The sequence below is a fragment of the Anser brachyrhynchus genome (genome assembly GCF_964034855.1).
Source record: "Anser brachyrhynchus genome assembly, chromosome: 2".
NCBI lineage: Eukaryota > Metazoa > Chordata > Aves > Anseriformes > Anatidae > Anser > Anser brachyrhynchus.
In genome coordinates this window covers 1,326,678-1,348,523 of record NC_137695.1, presented here as the reverse complement: position 1 = coordinate 1,348,523, position 21,846 = coordinate 1,326,678, and the positions used below count along the sequence as shown (strand labels likewise).

The window sequence follows — 21,846 nt, the reverse complement described above, 5'->3', positions numbered from 1 at the left end:
GAGGCACGCAGCGAGCGTCCTGCGTCTGACTGAGACCAAGATGTTAAAATAAAAAAAAAAAATCTAGGTGTGATAAACAAAGCTGAACGAAGAGGTGACCTGCAGAATGATTTGTTCACTAAACGATTTTGACGCTGATGCCTGAAAAACAGGCACAAGATCTCAAAAAGGGCCAAGTGGAAAACACTTCGAATTCAGAGTACCTAGAGGTGCGTTTCTCTGCGTGACCCCTGTAAATTTTAGGGACTCATAAGGACAATTCCCTATATTCCTTATTCCTGCAGGAGGTGCTGGATGGATGCAGCAGGAGTTGGATGGATGCAGGAGGCGCTGGATGGATGCAGGAGGCATTGGATAAATGCAGGAGCTGCTGGATGGATGCAGCGGGTGCTGGATGGATGCAGGAGGTGCTGGATGGATGCAGGAGGCGCTGGATAAATGCAGGAGGCATTGGATAAATGCAGGAGCTGCTGGATGGATGCAGCAGGTGCTGGATGGATGCAGCGGGTGCTGGATTCCTGCCTTTCAAAGCAGAAGCCCCCAGTCCTGGCAGAGAATTAACCTGGATGTGGGTTTTCTTCACTTCCGAAAGGAAGGCAAGGATTTTCTCTCTTAGTACTTGCTAGGTAGGGAAAGCTATGTGGTACGAGCAAAGATGGAAGGAGCTGAAGGGGGTACGATGCAACAGAAGCAGATTGCTGCCTCGGAGGAAGACGCACGTAGCCTTCCCCTTGTCCCCCTCACCTGTGTGTGGCCTGGGAACAGCAGCCCCCCCTCCTCATCCCCCTCACTCTCAGCGTGGGCCCCGCTCCCCCTCAAAACACACAGCCCCCAAAATCCAGTACGAGCGGAGGTCAGACAAAACGGCCCCAGTAACCCTGCCGGCTACAGCCCTGCTGGTACGGCCCAGGGGGCAGAGGCCCTCCTGCTGCACGGACACGCTGCCTCGCTCTTACCCGACCCATCCTTGCCGCAGAGCCGCCTTCCAGCCCGCCCAGCTCCGGGTCCCACTCTGTCCTGGGTGCAGGGCTTTGCCTTTTTGCCTTTATTGAGCTTGACCCTGTCCCTGACCTGTCAGCGTGCCTCTGAGCGGCCACCATGCTCCCCACCACGCCGACCGCGCTCCCCAGCCCGGCGCGGAGCGAGCTGTGTCCGCAGAGCCACAGCGCGGCTGGGATGGGGGCACCCCCGGGTCCCTCCGGTCCCAGCCCTGCTCCAGCAGCACCCAGAGCTGGTGCCCAGGTCAGTGCAGGTCTGTAGGGTGGTGAAATGCTTTTGGAAGTGTGCGTGTGCACGTGTAGGTGTGTGTCTGTGCGTACACCGGGTGGCTTCAGAAGATCTCCAGGGAGGGAGGCTGCACAACCTCTCCGGGCAGCCTGTGCCCGCGTCCCGACACCCGCACAGCACAGGCGAGCTTCCTGAAGCACTTGGTGAAGTTCCCTCACCCGGGTCATGAGCAGTAACATCACCCTGCTGGGATCAGGGAGCACTTGCAAGAGCTGCTGGCAGGGCTGTGGAAGCAGCAAGAACAGCCGGGAAAGGTTAGCAGCCTCCCTACCCACGGCTGGCTGCAGAACACCAACCTGGCCACCATCACTGATGTTTTGGCAGTGCTGGGCACGGCACGTCAGGCAGTCCTGGATTCTGATGCGCCCCTTCTGTGCTTGAGGCCACGAAGGAAGGCTTTCACGTGCTAGCTTACGTACCAGGGAAACAGAAAAAAGAGCACTGCTGTGTTTTAAAAAGTAGCCTCTGGAGATGGCTGGCAGTTGCTCCACGTTGGTTGTCTGCTGGTGGTGTATTTACATCTCAATAAAACCAGTTTTAGCAACAGAAATGGCTGTTTGGAGGAAGCGTGGAGTAGAGGTGGGTGTCGTCGACTTCTCTGTTGAAGTTTCCTCCTGCTGTGTACCTGCTGTTCACGAAGTTCGGCTTTTGTTGTGTGAGAAGCTGGGAAGGAAGCGAGTCCATCCAACCGAGGGCAGTTCGTACACGGCTTCCAGAAGCATCAGAAAATCACAGAACCATAAGACGCGACCGATGAGAGACTGCCTGCCTGCTGCTAATATGAAGGTTTGTTGACAATCCAGCGTCTTTTTCCTGTTGTAAAAGTTATTTAACAAAAAAAAATAAATCCGTTCATGGGAAGAAGCCAACCACTCCCATCCTGATGTGCAAGTCACCTCCCAAAACACTGGGCACAGCGACTCCTAACTCCTTAGCGGCTATTTCTGAACGGCCAAGGGACGGATTCTTTTTGGTCGGTTGTTTTTTTCACCTTAGGGTTTTCACGTTTGCCCGAAAAAACCAAAAGCACACGCAAACGCAACAGAGGAAAGATTAAGCGGCATTTCTTGGAAGAACCAAGGCCCACAAAATGAGGGGAAGAACAGAAGGGAAATTTCTGATGGAAAAAAAAGCCCCCGAGACATCTGTGCACTGCTATGGATCCCATCCTGCTGCAGCTCTCGGGGGAACCAAGGCAACCAGGACTCCCTTACTCCACCACCCTCGTAGGCCTGCGCTGTGTCGGCCTGTCAGTGTCCAAACCAAATTCAGCATTTCCCCAAATTCTGAATATGGAACAGGACTGACGCTGTAAGAAGAGATCCGTATGCTCCCCCCAGCGCATATTTTTAATCCATCCATAGGACAGGGAAGGAAGAAGGCAGCAACCAACCCTGCAGGTTATTCAGACTGCCTCCCCCAGGCGATGCAGGACAGCACCAGGTTTTCTCTCTCCGGCCTAGTTTCTGCAGGCACGTTGATGGGCTCCTTCCTCTTCCTCGACACGTCCAGTGCGTGGCTCTGCCCTCACGGCACTCCCCTTGCTGGGAGCTTTGCAGTGGGTGCCTGTGCTCCTGGTGTGTGGACATACCCGCGTGTCCCTCCTATAGCTTGCACCCAACGTGGGATGGACAGGACAGATCGTCTCGGCACTGCTTTGCAGCAGGGCTCAGGAACAAGACTTACTGTGGGGACTCGTACCAAAAGCTGCCTCCTCCTGAGCCAGCTACAACAGAAATTAATGTCCCCAGTAAGCGAAGGGGGCATGTGTTTACTTATATCCCAGTGATGTTTGAGGATTTGGGTTTCTGTAGGGTTTTGATAATGCCTGGTGAAATTAAAAACAAGGCACACCTTCTGGTATACGCTTACTGCAGACTGTTTGGGTGAGATGTCAAAACATCAGTTCTTGAATTTATTTAGCCTTACGTGGCCACGGGATAGCAGCTGATCTAGTCAGCGATACCTGAGACAGCAAACAAAAATGAAGTGAAAAAAAATAGCAAGAAACTCACTAGACCTACTATTTCGGACATCGAATGTTAGAGCATCTTTAAAAGACGATACTTTAAAAAATATCTAAACTTTACTTAAAAAAAAGTATCTCATAAAGAGATACTTGAAAAAAAAACGTCAAATAAAAATACCAAGAACTAATACTAGGTTGTCAGAAGCATCCTGGCTCCCCACAGGCACTAAACGTTGCAGGGACAGCGAGCTGTGACAAGCCTGGGTCATTTCCATGGGCACTGCCTACCACGTGAGAGCTGCTCCAGGTAAATTACAGGATGGCGATTTCTAGCGTCCAGGTTTGATTCTCCTCACATTTCTCTCTGTTAGAGATTTTTTTTTCCACCATCAGGGGAAGAGGCGAACACTAGAATGGAAAGTTTAGAGACAGGAGAGGAAAGAAGTAAGATCTAAAACAGGCCAGAGGAAAGTTCAAAGAGAAGGGCTGGTTTTGAGGAAGGCTCTTTTTAGCTGCTCATGTAACAGCGTGCTCTGACATCCCTCTGCGAATCCAAAAGGGAAGGAAAATAGATTGTCTGCAAGTCAGCAGTGCTGAATTGAAGCAAGAGCAGCTCTCAGTTACCAAGCACGAGGTGGGTTCAAGCAAAAATGTTCATCCAACTACTTTACATATTTTCAAGACAGCTTCGAGGGCCAAGATGGAGACCTGCCAGGTCAGCCCGAGGCAGCTGGCAATGCAACAGGGCTGCAAGCCCTACGATTGCATATTCCTCCTTCACTGAATCAAAGTGGAGATCACCACCCCCAAATAGGCTTCTGCTGGTGAACACAAAGGAGAGTGGAGCTGCCAGGTCTTAGATAACAGCGAGGGCGGAGATGCACGGCCTTAAAATAGCTACCGCCTCCACCTCGCACGCTGCAGAACGAGCTTTTACTGTTTCGGGCCCAAACCAACCAGCACCAGGACAGAACAACCTGAAATCCCGTTGCTAATGAGATCTGACGCTTGACAAAAAGGGTCCTGCCAGTGGGTAGAGGGGACCAGATACCTGGCAGCAACAGGTCCCCCTTCGGCCTTACCAAGTGCCTAAACAATACCTGCTGCTGAATGAACTGTGTTTGGTTAGCACTGCCTCCCTCTGACAGGGCCCTCAAAGGTCTGAGCAGCAGCAGTACAGCTTCCCCCTGCTCTGTGCTGCCAGCTTCCTTTCTCTGAGAGCAGAGAGAGGTCTGGCCACACGCAACTTGCTTCTCGTTTCATCATGCGCTCCCACAGGCAGCTGTATTCTCCGTGGATGTGGAACACGAAGAAGCTGTCGGCAACCCAGCTCCTCGGGTTGCCGCGCGGGATGGCGCAAGCCTGTAAGATAGTAAAATGCTTGGAGAAGGGTGCGCACACGTGTGTGTGTGTGTGTGCACACTGCGTCCAGCAGCGCCTGGCCGTGGGGCTGGGCACCAACTCTGGGTGCTGCTGGAGCACGGCTGGGACCGCGGCGACCCGGGGGGGCCTCCAGCCTCAGCCACTCCATGGCTCTGTGCTTCGGTAATCGCGGGCCAGGTGGTTTATCCCAGCTTTTAAGAGTTAGCTGAACATCTGAACACGAAGACGGGCTTGGTTTACTGATGTGTTGTGGAAGAAAATGAGAACAGCTGAGTTAATTTCTTCTGCAGTACGATTTTACCAGCTCTCCTTGATTCCGGGTGCACACAGGTACAGAAGGAGAGAAGAGTGTTCCACCTCCCTCCCTTTCAAGACTTCGGGATGCAGGATCCACCCTTGCCTTAGCAATATGCTGTAGTTTAGATGTGGTTACATGGCTAAATAAATATGTTTAAGTAGGAAGAATACAGAACGTTTCCTTTTTACTCTACCACTGTCTCTTTTTTCCACACGCTTTGGGGACAGGGAGCAACGCTCTTAACAAGTTGTTACAGCTCCTTCCTTGTTGGTAAACGTCGGGATAAAACCCACTGGAACACTTCACTTATGTATCACCTTTCCTCATTAGAAAGACTTCTAGAGAAAGAACACTTCTGAAGAACACCAAACCCCAGCAGCAGGTTGCTGCCAAGGACCATTACTCAGAGCCCTCCCAACAAGACTACAGAAAAAAAAAGAAAAACCACAGCCGTGTCACTTCGTGGCCACCACCGAGTTCCTCGTCCCACCATCAGAAAGCTTCTGTGGGAAGCAGCCAGCCAGCAGCTCCTGTCTGCAATGGCTCTACAGCCAGCAGGCAGCGTGCCCGACTGCTGCTGCCGCTCTGGCACCCTGGAAGGCCGTCGGGATGGACGCTGCTTGAACCCACTGGACATCCAGCGAGCTATCATGGGCTGGGACAAAGCCCAAAACCCTGCAGCCTTCGTCCTGCAGTGGCCAGTAGCAGGCACCAGGGAAGAGCAGAAGGACGTGGTAAGCACGCAATGAAGGAAACACGCACCGTATGACAAGCGTGAGACAACTTCAGCCTAAAGTGAGTTCGTCTATTAGCTAAAAATGCACCCCCCTGACCAGTTATTACAATACTTTTGAAGTTTCCTGCCCTTCCCCGTACAGAGCTAGTGAGCGAGGTGACTGTTGGCCAACTCCATTTTTCTGTCATTGTGAACCATTTCAGACAATCTGCTGTCCTGATTAAGAAGTTGCTGTCCTGCCTTCGGCCTTGGCACCCTGCCCCTCCAAAATAGCAAAATTTCACCGAATCTCATGAAAATACTTACTTAGAAGGATTCTAGTGCAGGGCTATCTGAAAAGCTACTGAATATATTGCTCTGGGTTTCTACCATCGTAGTCCCTACCCTTTTGTTAGGGAGTGAGCTTTCAACAGCTCTAGCTGTGCTAGCCACAGAGCTAACAACTGCACGCAGCCACACGCCACAAATATCAGATTATTCCAGGCAGAGCAAGCAAGGAGGAGACCTCTCGTACTTGTGCTTATGAACCACTCACTGAACTGAAGCTCTGGCAAGAACACGTATTCTAGTACAAGTCAAGGAGCCCAAAATACAATAAAGCTGATAACATGGCTTTGTTGTATTGTAACTGGATATAAGTTGTATTTCTTGTTTTAAATGCACAAACAATATGTGGACTGCAACTGCAAGGCCACCTAGCCCCAGAAAACAGGAGCCGCTCTCAGATCGCTCGATAGCGAGGATGTGCGGTCCTTTCAGCACCGCTTCCTCTTTCCGTTTGAAAACACAGAAGATGACTTATCAGGAAGGAAGCGTGGCTGGGGGGGAGCACTTCAAACACCTTGATAAATCAACACAGCTCTGGCTCTGGAGAAAACTAAAAGGGAGTTGAAACCAGCTCCTGTTAATCATTTGCATTCCGCAGCTACTTAATAATCTTTGACTTTTACAGACGGAGAAGCAGGCAGATGTGATCCCAGAGAGCTGAGGCCAGCCCTGGAGCTCAGCTAGGCCACAACTGCTTGCATAGGGTCGGCCACAGCAGGTACATCAGGGCCGTGTCCAGGCGGCCTTTGAAGATCTCCAAGGAGGGAGCCTCCACAAGCTCCCTGGGACGTCTGCTCCCGTGGTTAATCACCCTCACAGTAAAAAGAACCAAGCTCAAAGAAAATTGCTCGGGCTCCAGGCTGGGCCCGGGGCCGCTGGGCCCGGCCCTGGGCACCGCCAGGCAGAGCCCGGCTCCGGCCTCTCGGCGCCTCCCTGCAGGTGCTGCCGGCCACGGCCGGGATCCCCCGGAGCCTCCTCTGCTCCAGGCTGAGCAGCCCCAGCTCTCCCGGCCTCTCCTCACAGCAGAGGGGCTCCGGGCCCTGCGGCATCTTCCTGGCCCCGCACCGGGCTCTCCCCAGCGCGTCCAGCTCCCTCCTGGACCGGGGGCCCAACACCGGACCCCGCACCCCAGGGGCGTCTCACCAGCACGCCACCTTTGCCACGAGGACACCTCACCGGTCTTGGTCACCTCGGTGCCCACCGGGACCCCCAGGGCCCTCTCTGCCAAGCTGTCCCCAGGGGCTGGCCCCCAGGTGCCGAGGGCTGTCCTACCCCGGGTGCAGGACTTGGCAGTTCCTTTTGTTGATCTTCACGAGGCTCCTGTCGGCTTGTCCAGCAGCACAGCCACTCTCCTTTCTTCATTCAGTTTTCCCGTTCGTGATACGGGAAGTTTATCACATCTGCAAACTTGCTGAGGGTGCAACCCGCCCCCCCCCCCCGTTCAGGTCAATAACAAAGAGGTCAGGCCTCGGCCTCAGACTAAGAAGAAGACCTGAAAACCTCAACCCAAAACTAAACTTCCAGAAAGTACCTCAGAGGAGCCTGTTCACAGATACTCTGTAAGATATCCTGTACGAGCTCAGCCTCACCACGCTGAAATGCTCAGGTGTAGAAGGGCTGCACCCCGGAATAGTCTGGGCCTAGTTAGTGCTGCTGCTTCCAGTATTTCCAAGCCAGAATGAGCACCTAGTTAACTCCAGTCAACACAGGGCAGCACAGAACAGGAACTGAAACATCCCCAAAAATTGTTTCTAGAGAAGGATAACTTTAAGCTGCACTTCCAGTTTTTGTCAGGGCACTCTTGCTCTCAAAGGGTGTCGTATTTTTTAAACCCTGTCCCTCCTAGGGCCATTTTTTGCCCCCTTTTTCTATTTAATTGAGTTACTGAAACTCATTAACGAAAACACACACTACTGACTATGCTCGATGTCCTCAACAAGCTTCTGCAGTCTAAAGGTAGCCAGTAATTAGAAAATCCTCAAATACCAGCGCTGAGCAAAGCAGACACTTCCACAATTACGAGCTGCTAATCTGCCAAAGAGGCCCTGGTTTGAAGCTTCAGGGACTTTGTGCGGGACACCTTGATTCGAATTGCTCTGAACACAATACCAGAAAGACAGGATGCATCCAAGCTCTGACCAGGACAGACGCTAGCAATCCTACACCAGATTTCCTCCTGTCGGGGAAATCTGAAATTTAGGAAGGGCATTAAGAAGCAGTTTTTATTTTGATCCCTCCCAACACGCAACACGTGTATGGATAAACATTTTATACTGAAGCAGCCATCTTAAATTCCTACCAGTAACAGCACCTGAAAGGTAACTGAAAATAGGAGCCTAATGCCACTGGGAGCTCTGAAGAGGCAATAAGCGAGCAAGAGAGCTGTGGCATGGCGATTTGGGACTCGCGGTGGACCTCCGTGTTGGCTAACGCAGCCCTGAATCTGAAATCTGCATCCAGCAGAGCTGAAGCCAACAGATAATTACTTGCAACCATATCAGCAAAAGATAAACAGAACAAAGAATTTTCTCGCTTCGACCTTGTAAAAGTTTCATATTTCTGCCCAACAGAAGAACTGAAAATAAAACTTCATCATTGAGGCTTAAATCATACAAAGCAGTGCAAAAGCAGAAAAGCACTGGCTCTGTGCTGTGCCCCTACTGCCGCTCACAACCTTCATGAGCCATAGGCACGAGAAGTGATCCCACGGGTTCTCAGTGCACGAAAACAATCACTGCAATAGCCTTTTTACGTTTGATGTGTTGAAGAAGTCTGTCCTACCCTCAGCAACGCTCAGAGAAAAACTGTCCTGTACCAACACAGGTGGAGCCCTTCTAAAAGCAGAAGGCCTCACCACATATGGCTTATTTTGACCACAGGAGACGAGATCCTTCGACTTAAAACCACAAAGACAGAACCTGTATGCGTGCGTGTGTCTCTGCACAGATCTGAGCACCAAAGTTTTCACGGCTCCAGTAGGTATTTCCATCGCCTCACTGGAAATGATTACAAGAAACGTAACATTTCTGATTGTGAAAATACATTCAGCTACAACTCACATTCAAACCTCAGTCCCCAAGGAAAGCAGAAAATTGAGAACAAACGAGACATTTATACCAAGGCAAGGGCTGAAGAGTACAAGTTTCAGGGAGACCAGAATATGTAAGCATGGAGAGAAAAACCAACTTCCTTTCTCCCCATTTTCAATTTATGACTTTGATGTCTTCCACCAGGTGTTTGGGGATCACTTTTACTTATTGATTTACTAATTAGTTTTTACTATTTACTTATTAAACCGCATGAAGATACTTCATTCCCTGTCTTTTCTTTTGTCCCACACAAAAAGATGACAAAAATCTACATTTAAGAAAAAATAAACAAAAGAAAAAGGACTTCTGGGATAGCCCACAAAACAGGGGAACCCGAGCGTGGCTGTGAGAGCCCCCAGAGCAGCCCCCGGAGCCCAACTGCCCAGGACAAGCAGAACTTGGTGACTTACCAGCAGGCCAAAATACAGAGCCCCGTGAAGAGGATGATGGGGATGGGGTAGGAGGCACAGAGCAGCCCGTGGCTGTAGAAGGCCCGCGATATCCTCTCGCGCAGCTTTTCAGTCAGGGTCATCCTCAGCGGCCGTCACCTCGCTGCCATCCCGGGGTACAGCAGGGCGGCGGGCAGCTCCAGCATGTGCAGCGCTTCAGGGGCGCCGTATCCACCTAGGAAGCAGAAAGCAAGCCCATGAGGAAAAATAAATCAATGACGGCAAACGCCACCAACTTGCTGCAGAAAGGCTTTCCCAGGACGGGGGCTGCTCAGCGCCGCGCGCCCACCAGAGCTGCTCCTGGACGCTGCCAGCCCGAGGGCTGTGACCGCCAGCAGCACCCAAGGGGATCCCGACAGGAGGGAGGAGAGCATGAAGCGAATTTTTAGAAACAACGGAGCAGAAGAAACCTTTTCCTGTCTTTTTTTAATTGGGCTATGCAAAGCATAGGGTTCGCAGCAGCGTACTCAGAAGCGAAAGACCCGAGTGCAAGACAGGTTTTTCTGTAGTTCAAAGCCACGATTATCCAAAGTTTTATGTTTTCATCCGAGAGGAAATAATGACAGTTTTCCTGGCTTCTTCAGAATAAGACCGGGCCGGTGAGAGACTCGAAGGACACGACTAAAGTCGCTTTGTCCGCAGGAAGATGCCATTCATGACTGCTCCAGATAATTCATACAAGACCTAAATTTAGGCTGCCCCACTACAAGCCCCTCGGCGTTTTGAGCTCCTCACCGTCACCATCCTGAAGGGACAGCACACGGGATGAGGAGGCTGGCAGGCAGGGAACCATTAAGGGTTATTTATACACACCCAGCTTAGAAATTCCCCGAGCTTCACACGTTCTGAAGCTGGAGCAGGCACCACAGGTGCTCTTTTTTGTATTTTCCTAAGCGCTCACTTTCAGCTACACCAGAGCACGTACCGGGGAAGGCAAACCCTGAGTACAACCATCATGCTTTTAATTTCAGGTGAAGTTCTATTTAATGCCCATTTTAATATAATCTACTTTTTTTTTTCCCAGAAACACAACTAAAATAATCAGATTTTTAGCAACAGAAGCACCGGTACATCGGCCTAATGACCAAATGAAAAACCTGGACAAATACTTTCGTTAATACCTTTTTCAGCAAGGCACCAGGCCTTGCCGGATGGATCGACATCGCTGTCCTAGACGTAGGGAACTGCCTACCCACCCCTTCCAATTCTTGAGCTCAAGAGAGAATAAACAAAACAAACTTTACTTTCAACTTCCAATAACAAAACCATCTCCCAGAGCTGTTCACGGAGTGGAACCACGCAGGAAACCCCTGCACACACGAGCCTCCTGCTCCGAACTGACCGCTGAAAGCAACATCAAACCCCTGGTGGACGTACAGCAGGAACTGATAACTCGGCCTGTGTTACTAGAAGGGGAAAGGAAATGCAGAAAAGTAAGTTGGAACATCTGACCTTCATCTCACTGGTGATATTTTCAACAGGAGTCTTGCTAGAGCTAGACAACTACGTTGGGGCTCGCATATAAGGCTTATCCCCCCTAACCTCAAGGCAGAAGACGAAAACCAAACATTAAAAAGTCCTTAAAAGCAGAATTCCGCCGCTTTTCAGCGCCCGCACTCCACGGCTGTCCTGTCACAGCAGCAGGACACAGCTTAACCTGACGGCCGGGCTGCAGCAAGCAGGAAGGGGGAAGAAACCAAAAGGAACGTGCCTCACATCAGCCCCACTGACGCTCGTAACGCAGTTTCTGCATACTGCAAACGCAAGGATTGGAAGAAAAACACGTTTCAAGCACTCACCAGTCACAGAAGGGGGAAGGCAGCCAAAATAAAAGCAAGTTCAAAGTGCAAAAGCAGCGCCACCAGCCTCGTCCTCTACGAGGGATCCCGGCGACAGCATCCCACCGGGAACAGCTTCGGCTGAACGCAAAGAGAGTTCCGCATTTACTTGCTTCGCCTGATGTGAAACATCAGCGTTAAAAGGAAAACCTGAGTGTTCCAAAGCTAACATGTGCTTACTGGTTTTTGGGGGGTTGCATATCCAATTCTGAAACCTCTGTTAGCTTTATGCTCATAAAAGTGGAAGGCGGGAACAGTTCCTATTCAAAGCCAGTTTCCCAAACAGAGGTTAGGTAACTCAAAATAAAGCCTCTGAGTTCAGGACAAATATTAAAATAGAATCTACTCAAAGTGGTTTTTTTTCCTGTTTTGCATGACTGCAAATCCAAGCCAAAGTTTGAATGGAGACGAGCAGACCTCGGGATGTTTCCTTCTACCCTTGCAACACTGTACGTGGCGTGCCTCGTGCCCTTCGCTTGCAAAAGGCGGGCACAGCACTGAGGGGCAGAGATGTAGAGTAGGAAACAAAAGCAAACAGCAGGCTGAAAAGAGCGAGGTTTAGCCCAAACCTCCTGGCTACCACAGTCCAAGTGGCAACTTGCCCCAAAGCAGAGCAGGCTCCGTACAAGGGAGCACGGGGAGTGAGACTGAGGAGCAAAACTTCCCGACACGCCGCGTTGCGTGCCAGGTCGCCACCCTTTTTCCTGGGGTACAGCACCCTGACACATGGCAAATGAGTTTCTCCAGCAGCCAAAACCTCTTCTCGTCCCCGACACTGCAACTCCAGACGGCTTCTACCACCTCGGCAAGAAAAAGCACAGCGTCACTCACCTGCTGTTCAACCACAGCGCGAGGCAGGCAGAGAGAACGTTAAACAAACGCCCGCGCTCTTGGAGCCCCACGCAGCCTGCCTGCCCGTGGCGCTCCTGGCAGCTCCCCGGGCCATCCTGCGTGCTTCACCAAGGTCACCCACTGAGGTTTCAGGCGAAGAAGTGCAGCAAAAGATCCCCACGCTCAGACAAAGGCTGTCGTCCCCACCTGTACCAGCCTTGAGGCTGGGACACACGGAACCCCAACGGCCTCTTGCACTTCTTGACTAAATGGGCGTACCAGCTAGAGAGACCGAACTACGGTAATATTAAACTACACCCTAAACGTGAGCAGAAAGGGCTTATTCCGTAGCAGTGTGGATGCTGGAACCGTTATACTTGCTTGGGAGCCTCCTCCTGCTGCTCTAGTTCGCTGCCTCTGCTGCAAGTTCCTACAAAAAGCAAGACTTCTGTAAGGAAGTCCTTCCGGCAAAGGAAGAGACGTGGAATTTCTTGCAGGGAGAATAAATTCAGGCTAGCAGACGCTGGGTGATGCTGCTTCTCCCAAGAGAAAGGCTTCTGTCTCACCCAGCAGTAGCTGCGCATCTCAAACTCCACGTTTCTGCCGGACAGCGTTTTGCAGGCTGCAAGGAAAACCTCCCTTTGCTACTGACAGGCAGCTACTGTGCATGTAAACGGCAGCAGCTCAGACAGCATTAACCCACAGCATGGTTAGAGGCAAAACTACGAAGTGTGGGAAAGCTTTCTCCTTCATTATGGACAGTATTTTATTTTTTTAAAAAAGATAAATATATTTAAACATTCGAGTCTTCCAAAAAAGCCTCTCTGGAGCACGCCTCAGCATTAGGTAGTCATAAAACCATAGCTGGTTAAGTGGGGCGGGGGGTAAAGAAAGGAACCGTTCTGTAGGAATTCTTCTGGCACTTCAATACATAAAATATTTTGCTCCGTCTTGCTGCCCATAGCGAAGTCCTACACCTAAATTTCAACATGAACTTTCGCCCAGCGATTTCCACTTCGATCACAGCTTGGGAACGCAGGACGCCAGCAGAGCAGATCTCTGTGACTGCTGATCGCTCAGCACCTGCGGGGCTGTCAGCAACAAGTCACCCTCCCGGGGCTGCAATCATCCCTCTTGCATCCACCAGGCCAGCACGGGCTTCCCAAGCATCTTCCGTCCCCAGAGGGATCGGCATTAAGCTTCCACCTTCAGTCATCACAAAATAAGAGGAGACAGCAGGACCGATGCTGCTCGAGACAAAGCTAGCCAGACTGCTTCAAAACTACTGCAAAATGAGGGAAAAATGGATTTGGGGTCCAGTTAAGATCTGAAACCCCAGGCAGAGCACCCACTGAGGACAACACCTCGTTCACATCCTTGTGCCACCTCCTTCACCCTCCTTCGACATCCTGCAGGCACATATTTGTACACACGTACAGCTACAGGAATCTCACGCACTCCTGGGCTTTTCCAGGACACCCAGGGAAACGCAGGAGCCATCACAGACAGAGCTCACCGCCTGATTCGTAGCCTGCCCTCAACCCACAAAGGTCTCCGATCCCTCTTCAGTCCTCTCTACGGATCTGGGTTCACTACGTGCCCGAAACTCAGCACAACATCCCCCCGAAAATAACCAAAAAAACCCAAAAGCCCCCCAGCATCCTGCTGCTGCCAGCCGAGAGGCACAAAACACCCAGAGGTCAGATCATCCACGAACCAAAGCAAAACCAGATTTCTTGCCCTGTCGGACTGCAGAGGCAGCTCGTAGCCCTGAGATGCCAGCAGCCGCCACCGCTTTGATCCCTCCAGCAGCGACTGGTGCCAGCAGCCGCCGCGGCTCTGCTCCCAGCCCGAAACGTCCCGGCAGCAGCAGCAGAAGGGGAAGGAAGAGGGGAACACGCCACGGGAACCCGCTTCTCAGCGCATCTCACTTGCCAAGCGCGAATTCTCCTCCAACCAGGGCCGGGGACGAAGCACTTCTGAAGACTTGAGAGATGGGAAAGCAAGAAATAGGCTCGAGAGACGGCCCTCCTTCAGAGAAACGCCACACAATCAGCTCTAACACCCGGTCCCCATTCTCCGCTCGCGTTCCCATGAGAAGAATAAGGTGCTTTGTGCTGCGAGAGGACGCGGGTCACGGGGAGCAGAACGCTTCCTATGGGAAAACCCCGACCAAGGCACTAACCTCCCGAAGGCCGCAGGCTCCAGCGGGCCAACCCTGACACAGCCCCTGGGGAAACGAGGCTCCAGAGCTGCCCCCGTTCTCTCTGCCGGGCACTGCTCCTGGAAGGCTACTTCTTGTATCTAGAAAGCAGAAACTCTTCAGTAAGCGTGATTTCAGACTACGCCCTCTCCGTCCCACAGAAGGCCAAAACAGCATTTAAAAAGGTGAACTGAGTTTTTAAAACCAGCTTTCAAAAAGAAACCGCTTTGAGAAGTCATCATAATATCGCAGACAATGTAGGCAGCTACCAAAGAGGGACCAACGCTCAAAATAAGCTTCCAAACCCACTTTCAGTGCATCTTTTGGACCTTCATGCCACAAGAGAAGAACCTCAGCTGAACTCCTGCTGAAGAGCAGCAACTCATTGAATCCATTTCCTATTAAAGGTCTTTTTTTGCTTCCTAAAATAACGAGTATTGCAGTAGGCATTAGACACCACCTAATTGGCATGGGTGAGGCGGTGGGATGTTCCATGAGAAGCGCCCTAAAACAACAGATATCTACAAAAATAACAAGCATCCAGATTTAGAAGGCAGACCACACAGCTTCAAAGTTTACTCCTCTTTTTGCATCCAGCCAAACGAAGCGAAGAACACTGACGTCTTACCAAACACACGAAAACATTTCCCAATCTTTTCTTCCTGACATTTCCCAATCTTTTCTTCTCTTGCCCAACCTGACTCTTGTTAGCAATGATCTAGGCTCCACTATTTACTACACAGAAAGAAACAAGATCCTTTAAGACAGCTTCTCTTAAAAAACGGTTTTAACATCATTTAATACAACTTCAGAAGCATTACTAGTGTACCCCTCACACAGGGCAGCGCATGGAGACACATGACAGAAAACCTGCAAAATTAAGTAGGAGGAGGTTTACTCTAGAGAAGAAAAGGTGCAGGGCACACCCAGAATCCCTGAAATTTTAATTTCCAATGTTGGCGCTAAGCTGCCGAGCTGTTTCAGACAGGTTTGTCCTCTCTGGACTCATTTCTCCATCTGTAAGAGGAAAGTAAGTTATACCGATGCCATTTTAAAACCCACTGTGAAACATAAAAGCTAAGAATCACAAATCAGAAGCTACCACTGTAAATACCAGGAAGACTTCCCTTCCAAATCACATTCTGGTGAAGCTGGGATGAGCACGTCAAGGAGCGCATCAATTCTTGGCCAGGTCAACGTCTGCACAGCCTCCAGAGAGCCCTGCTTTGCCGCTCAGCGGAATATTCAGAGGATTTCTAGGCAAGGCGGATTCTTCCACGACTCCAATGCACCAGCTGCAAATGAATTTTAAGAGTGCAACCACAACACGATATTTTTCCAGGCCTTTGGCAACTGACAGTAGCAAACTCCTACTCTAATGAGATAAGTAGAAAGAAGGCAAAAGAGACAATCGGATTGTAGCATCTGGCTTTTAATTCATTTCCTGCAGTCAAGAACTCAGCATTTACTTAGATAAACACAAGTCACGGTGATTGTAACACTATCGTTAAAGACTGCCAGGAGTTTCGGAAGAGACAAACTCGCAAGCACCAAGGAACACACAAGATTTCAACAAAAGGTAGCAAGCCTCTCCCAAAAGACGTCTTCAAATGCCTCAAACCTACTTGAGGATATTTTATCCAAGCCTACTGAACTGTAAAGCTGTGATTCAATTCCTTTGCTTTAATTGAGGAGTCATTGAGCTCAGAACTTGCCATCCAACGTATTTTTCACTGAACCTCCCTGTCAATAAGATCAGCACCAATTCTGTTACTATTCAGTTCACCAAGGGTTCAGGCAGCAGGGTTGGACAGTGGCTCTGCTTTCACATGAAAACCTCACTGGACAACCAAAGCATTTCCAGGAGTAAGAGTCCAAAATCAAAACCCACTGCTTTGCAGAACAGCAAAGGAAAAAATGCAGACTACATTAAAAAAAGAAGAGATTGTGTTTAAAAAGCCTTAAGGGGAATTAGAAGAGCAAAATGTTTGGTGATAACAGAAGCTATCTAAAGATATCGTATGGGAACCATGGGAAGCTCAGAAGAAATGCCTACCGCATCAGAAAATTTGGTCAGGAGTTGAAGATGTGTCTAAATGAGGCAAATAAGGAGAAAAATTCTTGCACACTGTGTACGAGAACATTATACAGCAGGCCAAAAAGGAGTGGAGGAACAGCTGGAAGAAGGTATAAGAACTAATAATAAATCCCAATTCAGATACCAGGAACGAGCCTGCCAGGGAGCCCGCAGGGCCAACAGATGATCGGGATACGGAAGAACAGAGAATACAAAAAGCCACAGAAGAAAAGCTAAAGCAAGCGTGAATCCGTCTCCATGGATGAAGAGCTCGGGGCAAGGAACTCCGGCAGGAGCAGGCAGCCTCTGCCCCACGGGGAGAGGTGGGGAGTGCTCGGCCAGCGCTATGGGGAGCAGGCGGCAAGCTGCAGATCACCACGGCACGGGCTCTGCAGTCAGTAGAAACTAGCTAACAGAATTTTGGGACGGGAGGACAATAATTACAACACGCTGTAGAAGAGTCAGCCTCACAGATCTGTTAACACTGACTTCTCTAAAGCTATAACCAAGTACAGAGACTGGAGATTCACTTCAGAAAGTCTAGCTAGGCTTCTCAAAGTGGATTCGGGCGAACTCCTTACCGGGGAGTGCTGAAAAGCTAAGCAGCCGTGTGCTACAGTCACCATCCCCGGAGGTCTTTAGAAGACGTTTAGATGTTGAGCTTAGTGATATGGTTTAGTGGAGGACTTGGTAGTGTTAGGTCAGAGGTTGGACCTGGTGATCTTGGAGGTCTCTTCCAACCTAGACGGTCCTGTGATTCTCTGACCTTCATAAGGCCAGAAATTGATTGCAAGAGGTTAAAAAAGGATCATAACAAACGTCCGATCCTTTTAATAGAAGGAGGTAACCAGCCCCACAGGGAACCGGGCCGCTCAGCAGCCTCACGAGTTACCTGGAGAAAAGGCACGACGCTGACAACGCCAGCAACGCCTCCAGCTGCTAGTCGTGGCACCAAAACCAGGCCGAGTGAAGAGCTGGCAGAAATAACTCCCTGCCGAGCAGCGGGGCAACAGGGCTGCAGATTAAGTTCAATGCCAATGAATGTTCTGTGGTGCATATGGGGAAAACAACGTTACAAGCACAGGACTGCGTTCCAGACTGGCTTTGTCACTTATGAACCAGGTCCTGCGGTCCTTCTGGTCGTTCCTCCTCCTCCTCACCTCAGAAAGGACATACTGAGGAATTAGAAGAGGTACAGAGAAGCCCAACCAAGGGTGATTAAATACATGGAGCAGTTTCCATAAAACAATAATATGGGAAGACTTTCCAATCTGGAAAAGATTTTATCAGCTAATGGGTACAACAGACCTCTAAAACCCGAGGCCATCTGAGGAAACGAACAAGGAAGGGCTGCCTCCTCCAGCGCGAGCACCACGCAACATCCAGTGAAGCTACAAAGCAGCAGCCCAAAATAAACGCGCAGGGAAGCTGCGGACATCTTTACCCCAGGGCTCTGCCCACACCACACGGGTTAGAAAAGCAACCGGGCACATTTTTTGGAAGGAAGAGGTGCGAAGCACCATTAAGCACCCCGCGAGGCGTTCCCCTGGCTTGGGGGGCCACTGCCACTTTCCCAGACCTCGGCGCTGGCTGCCAGCTCCTCCTCACACCCCTCTTGTTCGGGACTCTTCCCCTGTGCCAAGCAGCGCCCACGCTCAGTGACCAGACACCAACCTAAGCCTCGCAGCCCCTTCCCGTGCGACACGTCTCACACAACTGCTTTTGGAACAGGCGGCTCCTTTTGTCTGTTGACGCGGCTGCCTTACAAGCAGCCAGGGAATCGCTTTCCCCTAAAATATCAGGAGGGTGATGCAACAGGTATGCACGGTTACGTGGGGACGCCTTGCCATTACACACAGCAGCCCCAAAGCCTCCTGCCGCTCCGCACGCTGCTGCTCAGCACCAGGCGCTGGCTCCCCAGCGGCCGGGAGCCAGCTCCTGACTCCGGATGGGAGCAGCAGTTCCAGGGTGCAGACAGTAACCAGCAAGGAGCATCGTTTTTAGGATATATCCCATCTCCAGGAACGGACCGATGGGGCATCTTCAGCCCGTATTTTAAAATCTCGTTAAGAGAACTCATTTCCACAGACATAACAGGGGCTGCAGGCGTTCATTGCCATTTACCTACTTGCTAATCGAGCTCCCCAGCCGCAGCGTGAAGGAGTCGTGCCTACATCTGTGCGTCCTCCTCAGCCCCTTCGGCAGCAGTCACTGCAACCTGCAGTCAGCGCAGCTTCACGCGGGACTCCCACAGGAGCACGCGAACACCCCAACCCGCGCAGGCTGGCAGCAAGTTTGTCTTTGTACTCTGTCCACGATTTCTACCGGTGCCATTTTCTGAACCTCTCTGCAAGATCAAGTTCAGCATCTGAGTCCAGCCTTTTGCTTGTGATGTGAAATACAAGAACACTTGGGTGTCACTCCTGTGGGAAGCTTTGTCATGACCCACCCGCAGTGCGATGCATGAAAAGTTTCCCAGTGACACGTGGTAGGGCCTAGCAATACAGAGTGAAGGCCTCCCAAATGCAGCCCTCACGCCCCAATTAAAGCACGGAAATCGCAAAAATGAAGCTAAATACTTGAATATGACAGCTGTAAGCGGACTCCGTAGGGCAGAGACCCACCGCAGTGGGGGACACCACCACCTCCTGGTCCCTGTGCCCCCGTGCCCCGAGAGCAGCGCCCTGCAGGGAGGCCGCCCCCAGCTGCCCCATGGTCAGAGCCACGCAGCGAGCCTCGGTGGCGGTGCCAGCTCACGGGACAGCAGACGGGGCTGGAAGGGACCCTGCAGGCTCACCCGTGCACCTACCTCGGAGCGTTTGGGGTCACGCCCTCATTATTCCCAACAGGGTTTGTCAGAGTTGTCCTCGGGTGTTTCGCTAGAGACTACAGCCACCCCGAGCGATGTCCTCCCGTGCTGAGCTTCACGCAGCTTCCTGTGACACTTCACTGCACGTGTCCAGTGGGTGAAACCCTGCACAGTGTGCCTAAAAACGCTCCTTTCCTTCTGGATCATACCTGCTCATTTATTCCAGTCCCGCAGCTGACTATTCTTGCTTGAACACAAAGCCTTACAACTGCCCGCAGCGGCCTGCGGCCTGTTTTGCAGGCAGGGCTGAAGCCATCAAATCCCTTCGTCGATTTTCAGTCCCGTCACATCGCGTAGCTGCAGTCCTTCCCAGCTCCACGGCACTTAGGGCTTTAATACACGCAGTCCGTCCTACCCCGCAAGTCCTGGAGGAAAACCTGTGGCCCCAGAGTAACCCCTCAATACAGCCTCCTGCTCTAACACCAGCCATCTGTACCACAACGGGCTCGTTTATTTAACCGGTTTTGTACCAGTTACACAGCAGCATCCTCTCAGGATAATTTTTTCTAAGCCTCACCTACCTGATCCTTTTCCTAAACCTCCACCTGATCCTCACTAGGACAAAAATCAGGACTTCCTGAGTTCAGGACGCACGGACCCCTTTCCTTCTGCAGCCAGAGGCAGGCCTGCCACGGGATCACGGAAAGCAGCAGACTCACTTCGTCAGGGCAACACCTGCGGCAAACCAGTGCTGGCTGTTCCGCACTCCCTGGAATCCTTCAGGTGCGTACAAGTCATTTTTCTACTTGCTCCGGCGTTTTAGGATGACCACTACCCTCCTTTCTCCCCTTCCCACTCTCACCCCCACAGGCTGCTCGCTCCTCTCCAGCCTTCCCTCACCACCTATTTCCCGTTCCTCACAAAAGACGCCCACGGAAGCTTTCAACATTTTTTCCAGCCTGTACTTTAAGGACGTAAACGAAAATATCTTACTCAGCTGGCTGCCTGCGAGCCTGTTCCTTCTGCATCCCGGTCTGTCAGCAGCATCAGTCGCTGGCCAGCTGGCTTCAGCCTGCAGTAAGTCAGCTACAAAAGATACTGCAACAACAGACAGCGAGATCTCCTCTTGTTCTGCCCTCCATCATCCTCTACTACCACATTCATAGAATAATTTTATACCTTGGCTACTTGGGTCTGACTTCTATCTTAATCCTCCTCGTATGGTTTTGTTAGCCTTTAAATGAAAAATGCAACCCCCCCGGGGTTTCAGTAAGCCACACACGGCACGAGTGGTAAAAGCAATGTTTGCAGCTAGTCCACGGAGTGTAAGAACGGGATTTTAACCCAGCGCTGCTTTCAAGACGAAGTTCAGGGAACTGAGAAATACCTACAGCAGTCATTTACTCTCACAACCCACCCATCCAACACTCACCCAGTTTCTCTTCACAGTTCTCCAGCTGCAGTTACCCATCTACCTGCCAAACGAACAGCTGGAACTAGCACGGCCTCTTCCCTGTTCCCTCACCTACAGCCGGGACTCCTTTTGCTGCAAAGGATGCACTTCCTGCTTCAAAACCGGCCTTCGGGACAGAAAAAAAAGAATTTAATTTAGGCCTACAGACTACCTGCCTGTTTCGCAAGCAGGTGGCCTTGTCTGCATACCCGAGTACCTCCTTCTACTGCAGCTACTTTTAAAGACTTTCTGCCCCAATAAATACTTGGCCTTCCATACCTCATAGAACTGTCGAAAGCAAGGTGAAAGTTAAAGATGACAGTAACACTTTCCAAAGGTAACACACAAATACAGCCTTCAGAAGGGGATGCAGCTCAGCTGGCAGCCCGCTGCACTACTGCTCGTGACTCGGTCTCTGCTTTAGCCTTGGGTGTGACAAACAGGAAGGGTTTCAGGAACCTTCCCAGGTAAACCACGTCCACATAAAGGTTTCCAGCAGCTTTCTCCATTTTCCAGACCTTCAGTCCCTTTTCCCTCCTGCACACGCTCTCTGGATGCACCCAGGACTTTCTGCAGGTACAAGCCCGAGCAGAAGACTATTAATTTTTAAGCAGTATCACCACGGTCGTTGTACGGATGAATAAGGTATCTGTTACTACCAGGAACTTCATAAATATTCCCCCAGTAAAGCACTTCTGCTTCGGGGACAGAAGTTCAAAGATGTACGGACAGTAAACTAAAACAGAGGCTGGAAGGGTTCTGAAGCGATTAATTCAGAAAGAAACTTCTCTGGTAAAGGATAAAAAACCATGAAACAGCCAGCACTGGGACCTGACGATGGCTCACGTTATCCGGACATATCCTCACCACCCAGAAACCCGCTCAGGAAGGGCAGAAGAGCTTTTTTCAGGCATCTTCCTCCTGCTGCAGTCTGCACTGCCAGCACCGAGGCTCCAGGCACCTTTTGCATCACCTACATTTTCATCGCCGCCCCTGCGCTGCTCTGAATTGAATTCAGCAGCTAGCTCTGGTGGTCTCTGCTGATACAACACCAGGGTTATTCTGGTCTGGTTTAACCAAGACCACGGCTTACACTG

At 51.0% G+C, this 21,846-nt stretch overlaps 1 protein-coding gene and 1 long non-coding RNA gene across 4 annotated transcripts in view; both read right to left on the bottom strand.

Annotated features, from left to right (window-relative positions):
• The window catches only part of SCAP (SREBF chaperone), a 57,739-nt gene that overhangs the window by 31,839 nt on the left and 4,054 nt on the right, over nucleotides 1-21,846 (bottom strand). For all 3 annotated transcript variants that reach the window (XM_080583645.1, XM_080583644.1, XM_080583646.1), the window contains exon 3: nucleotides 9,500-9,713. In XM_080583645.1, the coding sequence (XP_080439771.1) occupies nucleotides 9,500-9,621 (122 nt within the window). In that variant the 5' untranslated portion in view covers nucleotides 9,622-9,713. The remainder of the gene's footprint in view (nucleotides 1-9,499; nucleotides 9,714-21,846) is intronic.
• LOC308191337 lies at nucleotides 2,550-9,493 on the bottom strand. The gene is made up of 2 exons (XR_013947901.1): nucleotides 3,545-9,493; nucleotides 2,550-3,253 (listed from the first exon to the last, which is right to left on the bottom strand). It is a non-coding gene; the product is annotated as an uncharacterized lncRNA (long non-coding RNA).